Source organism: Mauremys reevesii, unplaced genomic scaffold, assembly GCF_016161935.1.
Source record: "Mauremys reevesii isolate NIE-2019 unplaced genomic scaffold, ASM1616193v1 Contig11, whole genome shotgun sequence".
Taxonomy (NCBI): domain Eukaryota; kingdom Metazoa; phylum Chordata; order Testudines; family Geoemydidae; genus Mauremys; species Mauremys reevesii.
Window position 1 is genome coordinate 876,726 of NW_024100727.1, and position 15,305 is coordinate 892,030.

At 56.5% G+C, this 15,305-nt stretch overlaps 1 protein-coding gene across 1 annotated transcript in view; it reads right to left on the reverse strand.

Moving 5' to 3' along the window:
* The window catches only part of LOC120392697, a 40,345-nt gene that overhangs the window by 12,819 nt on the left and 12,221 nt on the right, over positions 1 to 15,305 (reverse strand). The window contains exons 6-10 of the mRNA XM_039517433.1: positions 14,709 to 14,870; positions 13,120 to 14,074; positions 12,408 to 12,460; positions 7,580 to 7,712; positions 6,981 to 7,110 (exon numbers count right to left, since the gene is read on the reverse strand). Coding sequence (XP_039373367.1) covers positions 6,981 to 7,110; positions 7,580 to 7,712; positions 12,408 to 12,460; positions 13,120 to 14,074; positions 14,709 to 14,870 — 1,433 coding nt within the window. The remainder of the gene's footprint in view (positions 1 to 6,980; positions 7,111 to 7,579; positions 7,713 to 12,407; positions 12,461 to 13,119; positions 14,075 to 14,708; positions 14,871 to 15,305) is intronic.

The window sequence follows — 15,305 nt, forward strand, 5'->3', positions numbered from 1 at the left end:
TGGACCAGCGGAACGGAGGGAACGCCAGATAGAAGGGACCCGTCCAGGGCATGAGGAACGCATCGGAGATGGAGTCCGGAGCCCGACCCTGGTACGAACAGAACCTGTGGCACTTCCTGTTGGTCCTGGAGGCAAACAGGTCTATTTGGGGAAATCCCCACCTTTGGAAGATGGTGTGAGCCACATCGGGGCGAAGGGACCACTCGTGGGAGGCGAAGGACCTGCTCAGCCGGTCTGCCAGCGTGTTCTGCACTCCTGGTAGAAAGAACGCTTCGAGGCGAATCGAGTGGGTCACGCACAGGTCCCATAGGAGCATCGCCTCCTTGCACAGCGGGGAGGATCGGGCCCCGCCCTGTTTGTTCAGATAGAACATGGCCGCCGTGTTGTCTGTGTATACCGCGACGCAGCGGTCCCGGAGGTGTGCAAGAAAGGCGAGACAAGCCAAGCGGATCGCTCTCAACTCCCGTACGTTGATGTGTAGGGAGAGCTCCTGGGCCGACCAGAGACCCTGAGTGTGCAGGTCTCCCATGTGAGCCCCCCATCCAAGCGCCGAAGCGTCTGTGGTCAGGGTGACCGACGGGCGAGGGGGGCGGAACGGAACCCCGGCGCAGACCACCTCCGGATGCAGCCACCAGGTGAGCGTCTGGAGAGTGGGGTCTGAGACCGTGACCACCATATCTATAGGGTCGCGGTGGGGGCGGTACACCGACGTCAGCCACATCTGGAACGGACGGGCCTCAGCCTCGCTCGCGTCACAAAGGTGCACGCGGCCATGTGCCCCAGCAGGCGGAGGCAGGACCGGACCGTCGTGGAAGGGAAGGCTTGTAGGGCCTGGATGAGTGAGACCATCGTCTCGTGCCGAGAACGAGGGAGGCAGGCCCTGGCGAGGTTGGAGTCGAGGACCGCTCCTATGAACTCCAAGCGCTGTGCCGGAAGTAATTGGGACTTCTCGGTGTTGACGAGGAGGCCGAGAGACCGGAACAGGTGCAGTATCTCTGACACCTGAGCTGTCACCAGCTCTTGAGAGCGTCCACGGATCAGCCAGTCGTCGAGATATGGGTATACGTGGATTCTGCGACGACGGAGAGCTGCGGCTACGACCGCCATGCACTTGGTGAACACCCTTGGGGCAGTGGAGAGGCCGAAGGGTAACACCGCAAACTGGCAGTGGGTCTCGTTGACCGTGAAGCGCAGGAAGCGTCTGTGGGGGGGGTAAATCGCCACATGAAAGTAAGCATCCTTCATGTCGAGGGCGGCAAACCAGTCTCCCGGATCCAAGGAAGGGATAATGGTCCCCAAGGTTACCATCCGAAACTTGAGCTTGCAGAGGTATCTGTTCAGCTCCCGGAGGTCTAAGATGGGACGAAGACCTCCTTTCGCCTTGGGGATGAGGAAATATCTGAGTAGAATCCCTGCCCCGCCTGCAGGGAGGCACCTCTCGATGGCACCCACGCTCAACAGAGACTGCACCTCCTGTGTGAGGACTTGCTCGTGAGAGGGGTCCCTGAAGAGGGACGGGGAAGGTGGGTGGGAGAGGGGGGGCGAAATAAACTGTAGGCGGTAGCCATGCTGGATGGTGCTGAGGACCCAGCTGTCCGATGTTATAGCAGACCACGCCGGAAGGAAGCGGGCAAGGCGACTGGAAAACAAAAGGGATGGATCCTGGGGGGGGAGTGATGGGCCGTCCTCGGGCGTCCCGTCAAAAGGCCGGCTTTTGAGCTTGCGGGGCCTTGGACGAGCTCTGCGCCTGGTTGCGCCGTCCCCCCGACGGTCTACGGCGGAAGGGGGCCGTTCGGCGATTGTTAAACGGCCGAGCCCTGGCCTGGTTGAAGGGTCGGTAGGGCTGCTGACGGAACGAACGCCTCTGCGTGGCCGGCGTGTGCATGCCCAGCGTCCGTATCGCAACCCTCCCATCCTTTAGGGACTGGATTCTGGCATCCGTTTTCTCAGAAAACAGTCCCTGCGTGTCAAACGGGAGGTCCTGGAGGGTGTACTGGACTTCAGGCGGGAGGGTGGAAGACTGTAGCCACGCAATGCGGCGCATCGTCACCCCGGATGCTACCGTTCGAGCCCCTGAGTCCGCTGCGTCCACGGCCGCTTTAATCAGGGTTCTGGAGGTCAACTTGCCCTCTTCCAGCAGCGCCGAGAATTCGGGGCGGGAGTCCTGAGGGGTCAGCTCCGTGAATTTTGCGAGGCACCCCAAGATATTAAATGCATATCTAGATAACAGGGCCATCTGGTTGGCGATGCGGAGTTGGAGGCCTCCCGCCGAATAGATTTTACGCCCTAATAAGTCCATGCGCCGGGCGTCCTTGGACTTCGGCGCAGCGGCAGGTTGTCCGTGACGCTCGCGGTCATTGACTGACTGGACCACCAGCGAGTCTGGGGTGGGGTGTACATAACGCCGCGCGCCGTGGGGGCAACGGAGGAAGGCGACTGCCAGATAGTGGCATTGTTCTTTTGGATGGTGCGGATAAACGGGAGCGCCACTCTGACGGGGGCCTCATCTCCCACAACATCCGTAATAGGGTCCTCGACCTCTTGGACCTCCTCGATGGGCAAATTAATGGCTTTTGCCACCCTTCTGAGAAGGTCCTGGTGTGCCCTGAGGTCAATAGGCGGGGGCCCTGATGGCGAGGCCCCTGCTACCGCCTCATCGGGAGAGGACGACGAGGAGTGGCCCGGCAGCACCTCCTCCTGTTGGTGCTCCACCGCCTGGCGATCTGGTGGCAGTGAGTCCTGCCCTAAAGATGGGCCGTGGGCGGCGGCTTGCGTCGGTGGAGACGGGGGGGCTCTACTGACGGTGGCCACCGGTACCGACGGTGCCGAGCCCGGCTGCCTGGGTGGCAGGGGAGGCCCCTGCTCATATTGCGCCCAGGGTACCCAATGTCCCCAATACTGGGGTCCATGATCCGGCGGAATGGAACCGGCTCTGAAGTCCACCGCACTGCCCTGAGGTGAGGCCACGGAGGGTTCCCTTGAAGGCCAGGGTGGAGCCGTGGCGGTGCCTGGGCGGGCGTCCAGCGCCGGCGTGAGACGAGCCTCCGGTGCCGGAGGTCGGTGCCGGGCGTCTCGGGGGCCCAGTGGCGAGCGGGACCTTCGCTGCGCATGGTGCCGGGAGCCAGATCTCCGTGCCGGAGCTGGATCTCCGTGCCGGGAAGGGGAGCGACGGCGCTGAGCTCGACCTGCGGCGCGGCGCGCGGAGCTCGACCGCGACGCTGAGCTCGACCGGGCGGTGCCGGAACCGACCTTGATCAAGATCTGCGGCGCTTGAACGGCTGCGCGAGTCCCGGCGTCCGCAGTGCCTGGACGCGACCTGCTGCGGTGCCGTGACTTCGCGACCGGGACCTGGAGCGCCGCTGGAGTACGACCGCCCCACGATGGAGAGCGGTGCCGGACTGCGATCGTGCCGACGCTGAGTGGCGTCGCGATGTTGATCTCCGGCGAGATGGGGAGCGGTGCGGCGGTGACCGTCTCTGCGAGAGGGACCGGGATCGAGTCCGGATTCTGGAGCAGCGGTCGCCTCGGTCGCCCGGGGATGAAGGGCGCATCATCGCTGGCTTGCCGAGGGACTTAAATGTCCGCACCGGTGGTGCCGGCGGCTGATATGACGGGGCCGTCGCCTCGATTAGTTCTCTCGCCGTCGCGAACGCCTCCGGCGTCGACGGGATCCTCAGCTCCTCCTCGGTGGGCACCGGGGAGCTGGGCGGAGCCGGACTCGACGGGCCTTGCGGCGCCGGAGTCAACGGCCCGGTGCACTTTGCGTGCACTGCCTCAGCCTGCACCGTTTTCGTCGGAGGCGGCTGGGCTAACGGCTTCCGCTGCTGTTTCGCGGTGGCCGTCTTCGGCGCCTTGTGCTTCCTCCCCGGGGAGAGGGAGCGGTGCCGGGTCTTTGGTGCCGGCTCGGTGCCGGAGCGGCTCGGTGCTGCCGGAGCGCTGCTCGTCGAGGTAGTTTTCGGTGCCGCTGGAGCTGGCGCCGGGGGTTGGAGCGCCGACTCCATCAGCAAGTGCTTCAGCCGAGAGTCCCGCTCTTTCCTCGTACGAGGCTTAAAGGCTATGCAAATAGGGCACTTATCTGGCCGATGCGACTCCCCGAGGCAGCGGAGACAAGAGTCGTGCGGGTCGCTAACCGGCATGGGCCGCTGGCAAGCCGCGCAGGGCTTGAAACCCGGTGCTCCGGGCATAAGCCCGCACCGGGGCGGAAGAAGAGGGGTAAACCCTCTAATTCCTTAACTACTAACTCTATACTATATATATTACAACTATAACAAGAACTCAACTAACTACTAACACTATCTACACTAGAACTATGGAGAAACACTAGGGTTGTGGAGGTAAGGGAGCACTCCACTGTTCCAACTGGCCGTCACGGGCGGGAAGAAGGAACTGAGGAGCGGACGGGCCGGCTGAGGTATATAAGGGGCGCCATGGTGGCGCCACTCCAGGGGGCGCCAGCCGGCCCGCCGGAGTTGCTAGGGTAAAAATGTTCCGGAGAGCCGTGCACGCACGGCGCGCACACCTACATGGAATGGATAGGAGCAATCACTCGAAGAAGAACTATTCAGACATGTAAAGTTACTCTTTAAGTGCCACTTTCATTCCTGCAGACTATTATCCTTTGCTGCAAGTAAGGCATGCAATTCTAGTTCATTTCATTCACAGCCTAAGCCACTGAATGGCAATGATGCCTGACAAAGTTTTGTCACTGACATGACCTCTCATGAGAGCGCCACCGGAACAACGTACAAGCAACGGAGGTGGTCTCATCTTTAAAACAGTGTCAGACACTAGAAGAATGATACAAAACTGTACAGCAGAAAGGATCTATTTTAAAATGAAGAATCACAGTGACAGTCAGAATCTAGGCTGTCTTTTCAAAACTGATAACCTTTACACACAACACTCAAATGCGAGACAAAGATTATCTTTGCACGCAGCTCAGAGGTCAGTAGCAAAAAAAGGCATGAGTCCTTGTCCACACGGGAAAGTTTGACCAGTTATACTGGTATAGGCGCACCAGTATAACACCCCACCCCACATGGACACACTCATTTGGGTATAACAGCACCTTTTCCCAGTTTAGAGTCAGAGCATTTAAGGCCAGAAGCGCCCACAAAACCATTTAGCCTGTCACAGCCCACCAACCCCAGTCAGCTCCCTCACACTGAACCTAACATGTGAAATTTGCCCAGAGTAATACAGCCCACAAGAAGCTAGTAACTCCTTCCCAAGCAACATAACTAGGCTGGTGTAAATTCCTACCTTAGCTTATACAAAAAAACCAAAACAAAACCCAAAATCTCTCCCGTGTAGACCAGACCCGAGTCCTTAACACCCAAATCCTACACAGTGAAGGAGAATTTAGCTCATCAGAAGCTTGATGCTTGTTTTCTACCGGCCCAACCCAATGCATCATCCCCCACATATTTTTTACTCAGGATATTCCACACACTGCTGGGATCAGTGTTCCAAGAATGCCTAGAGGTCCCAACCACAATCAAGGCCCCATTGTTAGTGATATTCCTGTAGCGTCAGAGAGCCCCAGTTACAGACCAGGATCCCGTTGTGCTATGCCCCAAAGAGTTCACAGTCTGAAGTGCAAGACAAGAGACAACAGATGGAGACAGAGACATGGGGGAGTTTAAGGAGACAATGAGACAGTACTGGTCAGCACGGTAGGCAGTGGGCTCTACACACCAGCCGCCTAACCGTGGTGAAGTTTTTTGCAGGCCTGGTAGCTTAGTGGCTGTTTTGGGTGGGGGGATCTCCCAAGCATGAGGGGCAGCAAGGGAGAAAGCACATAGGTGACACGTTTGAAAATCTAACCAGTGGGTGACAGTGGTTGGCACTGACCTTGAAGGTGGATGGGGAGGGTGGGGCTAGGCTGTCAAAACCCTTGAAAGTGAAGGTAAGTAGCTTTTGTTTGTTGAACTGGAGAACAGGGAATGAACAGGCAGCAGGTTTAAAACAAACAAAAAGAAGTATTTCTTCACACAATGCACAGCCAACCTGTGGAACTCCTTGCCAGAGGATGTTGTGAAGGCCAAGATTATAACAGGGTTCCAAAATGGAACTAGACAAGTTAATGGAGAACAGGATCATCAATGGCTATTAGCCAGGCTGGGCAGGGATGCTGTCCCTGGCCTCTGTTTGCCAGAAGCTGGGAATGGGTGACAGGGGATGGGTCACTTGAGGATTCCCTGTTCTGTTCATTCCCTCTGGGGCACTTAGTTTTGGCCACTGTTGGAAGACAGGATACTGGGCTAGATGGACCTCTGGCCTGACCCAGTGTGGCTGTTCTTATGAGCCTGTGGAAGGATTCAAAGCAGGGAATGACATGTTCTGAGCAACAAGCTATGAAAGTGACCTTGGCAGCAGCACGCTGAATGGACACAAGCTGGGCAAGGCTGCATTTGCCAAGGCTGGGGGAAGAAGGAGGCAGAACTGAGAGGTGAGCAGATGAGAACCTGGGGGTGAGCGTTTCAGCTGTGTGGCTGGACAGGAAAGGCTGTCTCTTAAAGATGTCGTGCAAAAAGAATCAGCAAGATTTAGACATAGCCTGAATGAGAGGACCTAGAAATTGATCTGAGTCAAAGAGGAGGCCCAGGTTACAGGCCTGAGTGACAGGCAGAATGGTGGTGCTGTCCACAATGATCAAGGAAAGAGGTAGCAGGTAAGACTAAGTAAGGCAAAGGAAGAAAGGATAAGAGCTCTGATTTAGCCACGCTGAGCTTAAGCTGACAGCTAGAAACCCACAAGGAGAAGTCAGAGAGGCAGGCTGAGAGTTCAGCTTGGCCAGGAGGAGACAGGTCTGAAGCAGAGCGACAGGTCTGTGCGCCGTCAGCACAGAGAGGAGAGCTGGATTTGTGTCTGCAGAGGAGGCTACCCACAGATAAGGTGGGGAGGGAGAAGAGAAGGGCATTGTGCTGCGCCCTGCACTAATCCGGAGTGAGAGCGGGTCGGTGCGGTGAGGAGCTTACGTGGTAGGGAATCAATGCGGCAGACACCTGCCCAAGCAGTGCCCCAGGTGGGAGCAGGCTGCCCGAAGCCAGGGGGACTCCTCCCAGGGCAGAAGTGGTGCAAGTCTGGAAGCGTTTCCAGGAGCCGGACCTAGACAGACCAGACGGGCAAAGGGTGAGAGGAGAGCGAGCGGCTCAGGCCAGGACAGCGAACAAGGGGACCCCGGGCGAGCCGGACCCCGCGCTCGCAACCCCCAAGTGCCTCTGGGCGGGGAGGCTGCGCGCTCCGCTACGGCAGGGGCAGGGGCAGGAGCGGGGGGCGAGGAGCGAGGCCGGGCTGGAGCTGGCGCAGGGGCAGCCCCGTTCACCCCGCCCCCGGCCCCCGACACAAACACAGCCCCGGCCGAGACCGAGCAGCGCCCAGGCCCAGGCCCAGGCCCGGTCCCGCCGCACAGGCTGCGGGGCGGGGCGAGTCAGAGCCTGGGGCCGGGCCGGGGAACTCCCGCAGCTCCCGCCCCGAGGGAAACGCGCCGCGACCCGGGGCCGGTCGGTGCCGAACGGAAACACCGGCCCGGGCCCGGCAGCGCGTCCCCGGCAACCGGAGCCCGCCGGGCCCTCACCTGGGCAGCGGCCCGCTCGGCCATGGCCCCGGGAGGCGGGCGGGGCTTCTCCAGCGGGCCCGGCCCGGCCGAGCTCCGCTCCCGCTCCGGGCTGGGCAGGGTCCCGGCGCCGCCTCGCCACGGGCCGGCCCCGCTGCCGGGCGGAGCGCAGTGCATGCCGGGAGCGGGGGGGGCGGGCCCCGGGCTTCAAGCGCCCCCTGGCGGCCGTGGGGGGAGCCGCCCCGTTCGCTCGGCAATGCCGGGGCCAGGGGGCGGGTTTCCCCCCCCCGGGACCCGCTCCCACATACCCCACTCCTATCTCCTCCCCTTCCTACTCCCCACCCCACCTCTACCCCCATTCCCCCACCTCCTCCTGCCCAGCCCCTCCCCACATTCCCATCCTACTCCCCACCCCACCTCTATCCCCATTCCACCCCACCCCACATTCCCCACCCCAACTTCTATCCCCTCCTTCCCTGCCCCATTCCACCCCACCCCGCCTTCCCAGCCCCTCCCCACATTCCCCATCCTACTCCCCACCCCACCTCTATCCCCACCCCCATTCCCTGCCCCCACCCCTCCCCTGCCCACATTCCCTGACCCATTCCACCCCCACCCCACATTCCCTGCCCCCACCCCTCCTCCTGCCCAGCCCTCCCCACATTCCCCTGCCCCCGGGAGATGCTCCTTCAGCAGGGCCTGGGCACATTAGATCAGTGTGTGTGTATTGGGGGGGGGGGAGAAACACCTGCGCCCACCTGACTCAACTGCTGCGGGTAGGAACCCGCCCGGGATCACCCATTTTCACCCTCTCCTCCCCACTTTTCAATCAGTAGTTGTTCCTCCTGCCCCATTGTCCTCTGTGGATGTTTGGCGGAGGGGCCAGGGCGGGAGCTGGGTTGAGGCCACATGCAGCCTGTCTGAATTTAGGAGAGGGGGCAGTGAGCACGCCTGGCTCAGAGGCTCTTTGGTGCACGTGCAGAGTTCCCCAATGATTTCACCAGACCTCCAAGAGCAATCAAGCTGTGCCCCTGGGCAGCCCTTGGGAACACCGGCCCCCAGGGTCCATGGCAGTATTGAGTGAGATTAACACACTGTTGAAATCCCACGGAGGCTCTGAGTTGCCCAATTTCATGGGCCCAGGTTTGGAAAATTCTGGCCTTCGTGCACCGTAGAATGAGACACCAGCTCTATGGGACTGCGCCTGTGAGCCCCACAGGCGGGCCCAGGCCTGGACTTATCCTGAGTCTCCTTTCCATAAACATGTGCACATGCCCGAGCTAACCCAGCTCTTGGGTTTCAATAAGAAATTCCAGGTGGTCTCCAGATACGAGATAAGATTCCCAAGCCCGCTGCCCTTACCCTGGGGAGCCCTCCCAATGAGAAGGAGGCAGCTAATCAGGATTACACTGAATAGGCTTTGGCCCAAGAATGATTAGGAGGCAGACGGGTGTCAGAGCAGGTTTAATGAAGTGGGATTGGAGTAAGGTTGGTAATCAGAGAGAGCTCCACTCACACTGCTGTATTCTGATTAATTATCTTGAATGCACCTATGTTGTCGATAGCTTAAAGGACAATTTCTGCCCTCAATTGCAGCAGCATATCAGGACCGAGTTCACTGAAATCAGTGGGGTTTCTCTGGATTTACCCTGGCGTAACGGCAGAACTTGGTCTCCAGTTAGAACGTATTAGAACACACAGCTCCATTTCCCACAGTGTGTGCTTCCGTGGCGAGATGGTGGCTTGGCATGGGAGCGTCTGGGACCCAGCATTCTGCCCCGGCTGCTCCTTGTGGTCTCAGCGTCCGTCAGTACTGGAGGGCCACATGTGTCAGAGTCGAGAAGTATTTACATCAACGCTCACGTTGTAGAACAACTCCTAAGGGGCATCTCAGTGCCAACACTTAGTCTTAGGTGGTCTATGAGAAGCTGTTCACAAGGAGTAACTGCACCTCTGGTACTTGGATGCACTATACAAAGTAGGTTAGATTTAAACCCAGCGAGCGCTGTTTCTTGTATATTTCACACATTTCCTACATCTTACAATGACCCAGCACAAGGGGCCAACTTGCAACCCTGTAACTGAAATAACTGCCTTGCCTCCCCCCCCCCCCCCAAATGTTGCCAACTGCCCCCTGCCCCTCTTAGGTCCTGCATGGAAGGAACCCGCGCAGGTCTGCAATCATAGAATATCAGGGTTGGAAGGGACCTCAGGGGGTATCTAGTCCAACCTCCTGCTCAAAGCAGGACCAATCCCCAACTAAATCATCCCAGCCAGGGCTTTGTCAAGCCTGACCTTAAAAACCTCTAAGGAAGGCGATTCCACCCCCTCCCTAGGGAACCCATTCCAGTGCTTCACCACCCTCCTGGTGAAATAGTGTGTCCTAATATCCAACCTAAACCTCCCCCACTGCAACTTGAGACCATTACTCCTTGTTCTGTCATCTGCAACTACTGAGAACAGCTGAGCTCCATCCTCACTGGAACCCCCCTTCAGGTAGTTGAAGGCTGCTATCAAATCCCCCCTCATTCTTCTCTTCTGCAGACTAAACAATCCCAGTTCCCTCAGCCTCTCCTCATAGGTCATAAGCAATTCCTTGCTGAGCCATGACGGCAGCTGCTGTGGAGCTTTACAGGAATCCCTGGGAAGGATTCCAGGGCACACCTGAGCGCTGGAGATAGACACCTTTGTTTGTTTGTTTGTTTGTTTAAAAGGAAGACAGTGATATTGCATTGGCAAATTCCCCATAGAAAGAAAGAGTGGAACAAAAGAATAATAAAGGCACCTCAACTTTTCCTCATTTATGGAGGACAGTCTTATAATATGCATCCAGATATCCTCCAGTCACACAAGCTGAAAATTGTTCCACTTTACTGCAGCTCTGTAACCATATGGGAACCAATCCTGTCTGTGCTCTGTGCACATCTAAAATCCCTGCTGAATGACCCGCTCTGGGAGCAAGTCACCAGTGACCCAGGGCTGCAGTGGAAGGAGGGTGCAGGTGGGGGTGGAGGGGGAGAGAGCCCAGGGCTCGGGCGGCAGGAGGTGTGTGTGGGGGGCAATGGTGGAGGGAAGACGGGAGCCCAGGGCTGGGACAGCAGAGGGGTGCGGCGAGGAGCCCAGGGCAGGGACAGGGGCAGCCAAAAAATTTTTGGCTTGGGGCGGCAAAAAACCTAGAGCCGGCCCTGGTATTGATTCATCTCTTAGATCGCTGTGGTCAACAAAGGTTTGGTCGCCTGAGGACTACAGCATCAGGAATATCATCATCAATATCACTGGAATAAGAGACTCTAGGAGCACATGAGAAACAACTGCAATTCATCACGAGTCCCTTTATTAACAAATCCACCCAGCAGATAAACAATCTCCCAGATACTGAAACACAACAGCAGACAGGGCAAGAGTGCAAAGAGTTTGGCCCTATGACCAGCCTCACTCATGTGTCACATCTGCTACTGGGGGATCCCAGAATGTAAGTCATTCCCCTTCATCATCAGCAGGTGTCATCCTAGCATCACCTGGTGCATTCCCCCCAGCACACAGACTGGGCAACACCTCTTACCCTGAAGGCTCAGATATACACCGACAGGTTGCAACCCCTTCTTCCTTATCCACACTTCCACCCCCCACATTCCTCACTGGCTGTCCCCTCAATCTCACTAACATCAGTGTCAATGAGTTACCATAGCAACGTGAGGTTATTACAGAACCCCCCAAAATGTCACTGTCGGGCACCTTGCGGTATTAACTGGTGCATTATGCAAGGAACAGACTGGAACCTAGGCTGCAGTTTCCTGAACATCAGCACTTAACACACCTTTTACAGTAATCTTACACGTTACGGGGACAGGGTTCTCTTACAGCCAACTAGTCACACCCACCTGTTCCAGCTCGGAGACCTTCGCTGGCCATGCTGTGCATCTTACAGCCCTAACGCCCGCAGGCCTAGTGCTACAGCCTTACGTACTCAGCAGAGAGCCACACTCATTAGTCCCATACCCCTGTGCTGGGAGCGTACTCATATTCTCCCACAGGGACAGCTCAGCTCTAATCTATTACCCACACACTGATTACACACTTACATGACTATTTATATGTTAAAAAATTCAGCTCCAAGGTCCGGAGATTGAATCAGGCAGAGTCAAGCCTTGAACCTGGTTCTCCCAACCTCTGGGCTATTGGCTATTCTGCTAGCAGGGCAGGAGATATCTCAGGAGATTTTTGAAAGGTCTAAGTTTTGGCCCGATGAAGAACAGGAAAAATCTTTGCAGTGCCGGCAGTTTCTGCGGCTGGGAAAACTTTCCTTGCCCAGCTCTCCTCGCTACAACTACGGGATTGTCTGGGGCAGTGGAAAGGGAGCCAGGCCTGACTGGCTTTTCATCTGGTCAGCCCCGTGTGTCTGTCCCATCGTTTGTTAGTATTTCCCAAAGCCAGTGATGGGCTTCAGCGCCACATGACGGGTCAGAGCAGTCATGATTTCCACCCGTGGAGTGCTGGAGAGAGAGCTCCTCTGCTGGAATTGTTACTGAGGCAGGGCATCACCATGACACTCAAATTGTCAAATCCAAAGGCCAAATGGTATTTATACAATTGCTCTAAATGTGCCTAAAAAGCCTAAGTAATAAGCAAGTTACTAACCCGAATTCTTTAATTTCATATGTATCCTAAACCCACTCCCCCAAGTAGCTTCTATGGATGCCCCCACTCTGTGCTGCTGAGGGGCTCTGTCACTCAGGCACAAAAGGACACGCTTGGGGGACACTGCCTGTCTCCACATCAGTTTGCATAATGTGATGACGGTGGAGCTGGGAGGGATCCAAACCCCCACCAAGTTACTCCCCACTCCTACCCTTCCCCCGCAGCATGTGCTTGGGGCTCCCAACAACCTGCACATGACCGGTGCTGAATGAAACAAAAGTCTAACTGACAAGCAGAGTCTCCAATGCCCGGGAAAGCGACGTGGGAATCAGTTACTGCCTTAGCGAGCAGGGCAGAAGCAGAGAACTAGAAAGCCCTGCTGAGAACATAAGGAACTGCAAAGTATATTGATCTGCGTGGGCCTCCACAGGACCCCCTGCCCCCACGGCATCCAAGCACTCCCTCCTGCTCCGTTCCCCAGCAGGGGAAAGCCCCAGTTATCTGACCTGCGGACTCTCTACAGTTCAGACGGGCCCCCTCAGCTCCAAGCTCCGCCTAGACACTAACATGGTTTCTCTGAGACTCCAGCCACCCTAACATTTCAGAGGCAGCTGGACAATGCTCAGCTGGGCATCACTCCCTAGATAAGGCCAGAAGGGACCATTATGATAATCTGCTTTGATCTCCTGCACGACCCAGGCCAAAGAACATCACCCAGCACTTCCTGCATCCTTTCCCAGGTGGTAATTTATCAGTCTCCGCCGGCCACTGCCTTATTTCCAGTTCTTACACCCAGTTGGGCTGGGCTGTCCCTGGTGCGCTGGGAGCTGGGAATCCCCTGCCTTCGCCAGTGTGAAATCTGTACTGGTAATTGAGAGACTGGTCACAGTGGAAGCTTTTGTTGCAGTGGGTGCAGCGATCACGTCTCTCCTGGGTGTGTTGTCTGGTGAGTAGTGAAGGCTTCTGTGGACTGGCAGCTGGCAGCTTCTCCCTGCAGGAGCTGCCCCGGTGCTTCAGAGGGCGGCGGATGCTGGGCGATCTGTTGGTGCATTCGCCGCATCCTCAGGATCATTTCCCTGGCATGGACCCTCTGGTGCCGCAAGAGGTTCATTTTGCGGGCGAAGCGTCTCTCGCAGTCAGGGCAGTGATACGGCCTCTCTCCAGAATGGACCATCTGGTGCCTGCGGAGGCTGTAGGAGCAGGTGAACGTCTTCCAGCACACGGTGCACGTTGGGAAGATCTTGCTGTGAGTCTTCTGGTGCCTCATTAGATCTATCTCCTGAGAGAAGTGTTTCTTACACTGGCGGCACGTGTACAGCCTCTCATCGGTGTGGCTCGGCTGGTGCTCCCCGGTGCTGGATTTGCTTCTTGTGCTTCTGCGGGCGGTTCCCTTGGCCTCCATTCCTGGGCAGAGTCTCGGCACCAGATCGCTGCTTTCCCCAAGTCCAGGTGCCGGGGCTCTCTCTCCTGTGTGGATCCTCTGGTGCAGAGCAAGATGCTGCTTGGAAGCGAAGCTGATGTCACACTCAGGACACTCGTACGGCCCCTCGTTTGCATGGCTCCTCTGGTGAATGATAAGGTTTATCTTCAGCCGAAAGCTCTTCCCACACTCTGTACAAGGGTGCAGTCTGTCCCTCGGGCGGTTCCGCGGGCAGACACTCAGCGTCTTTAAGCCACTCTCATCTTCAGTGGAGTCACACAACCTTTTCTTCTCAGGGTTTGTCTGCTGCACCTTAGAGCACAGCTGGCTCTCAGCCTCAGCCAAGGTCTGGAGGGCCTTCTCTCTGGGTCTTCCTGGTAATTCCCCCTCTGCCTCCAGATTTTCAGGTTCACAATCTCCATCAAACCTGGTTTCTTTTGTCATTAACTGGCCATCTCCTGTAATGAACCAGCAACACAAAGGTTATTCGTTTCATTCTCCTGGGACACAAGAGTCCTTTGAAGACTCATGACAATCCCGAGACACACTCGGGTCCCAACAGGGCGCGTTTCTTTGCAGAAAGGGAGTGTCAAGGAGTCTGGGAACGTGCACTTCAGAGAAGGGGAGGGGCAGCATATTTTAGCCTATTTCAGCATGTAGAAAAGGAAAGACTTTAGCAGACACACTGAAAAAACTTGCAGGAGCAAGGTAAACGCAGGGCTTGCAAACTACACTCTCTTCCGCAGCCTCTTATTTTGTTTTCTGATTCTACAGAAAGTATATGTATTGAGATATAAAATACACATGCACACAGAGTACGTACATCTTATGTTTTCAGCTCCTACTGAAAGTAGAGAGAGTAAGAAAGTGGAGTTTGCAGATTCTGCAATTACCTTGCACCTGCCATTCTGACACCAACATGAGCATTAAGTGCTGAATATTGCAGGCAAACCAGTTTCCCATTAAAAATGTGTAACTCTAGCAAACCCAGCAAGCGCCATACAAACCCTTTGAGAGCAGCCATGTGATCTCACCCAGGTAACCCTCGTCCTCCCTCCCTCCCACCCCAGTGTTTTCTTTTCTATGCAACACCTGCAAGGAGATTGTAAAGTGCTCTCTGGAGCAGGGACTGTGTCTTTGTATCAGCTGTGCAAAACAGAGGGTGACAGTCCCAGAGGATGTGCACACGGGCAGCGCAGGTTAAGCTGTGCACAGGTCTTGTGCTGGTCCTCTGCACAGGGGATGAATTTCGCCCTGTAGAAATGAAGTTCCATACAAAAAAACCCAATGTGAAGGCTGCAAAGTCAACCACTTGTAAGTTAGAAATGCCAGAAGTAACGTTGCCCGTGCAATCTTTCATTCAGCCTTCTTGTGCACACGCATTATGCCCCCCTGCCTGGCTCCTCCGCCTGCCCCCTCTGCTCCAGCAACTGAAAACAGCATCTTCTAACAGAAAGTATTAGTCAACCTTCCTGAACCATAACAGCACTGCCAGCTCCACCTGCACCACGACAGGGTTGGGAGGGAACCCAGCACACTTGCCAACTAACTTCCTTTGCCCTCTATCTTTACTCCAGAGTTCTCACTGCACATTGAGGGGATGTTTTCAGAGAACTCTCCAGAATGACTCCCAGGTCTTTCCTGAGTGGTAACAGCTAATTTAGACCCATCATTTTGTATGCATAGTTT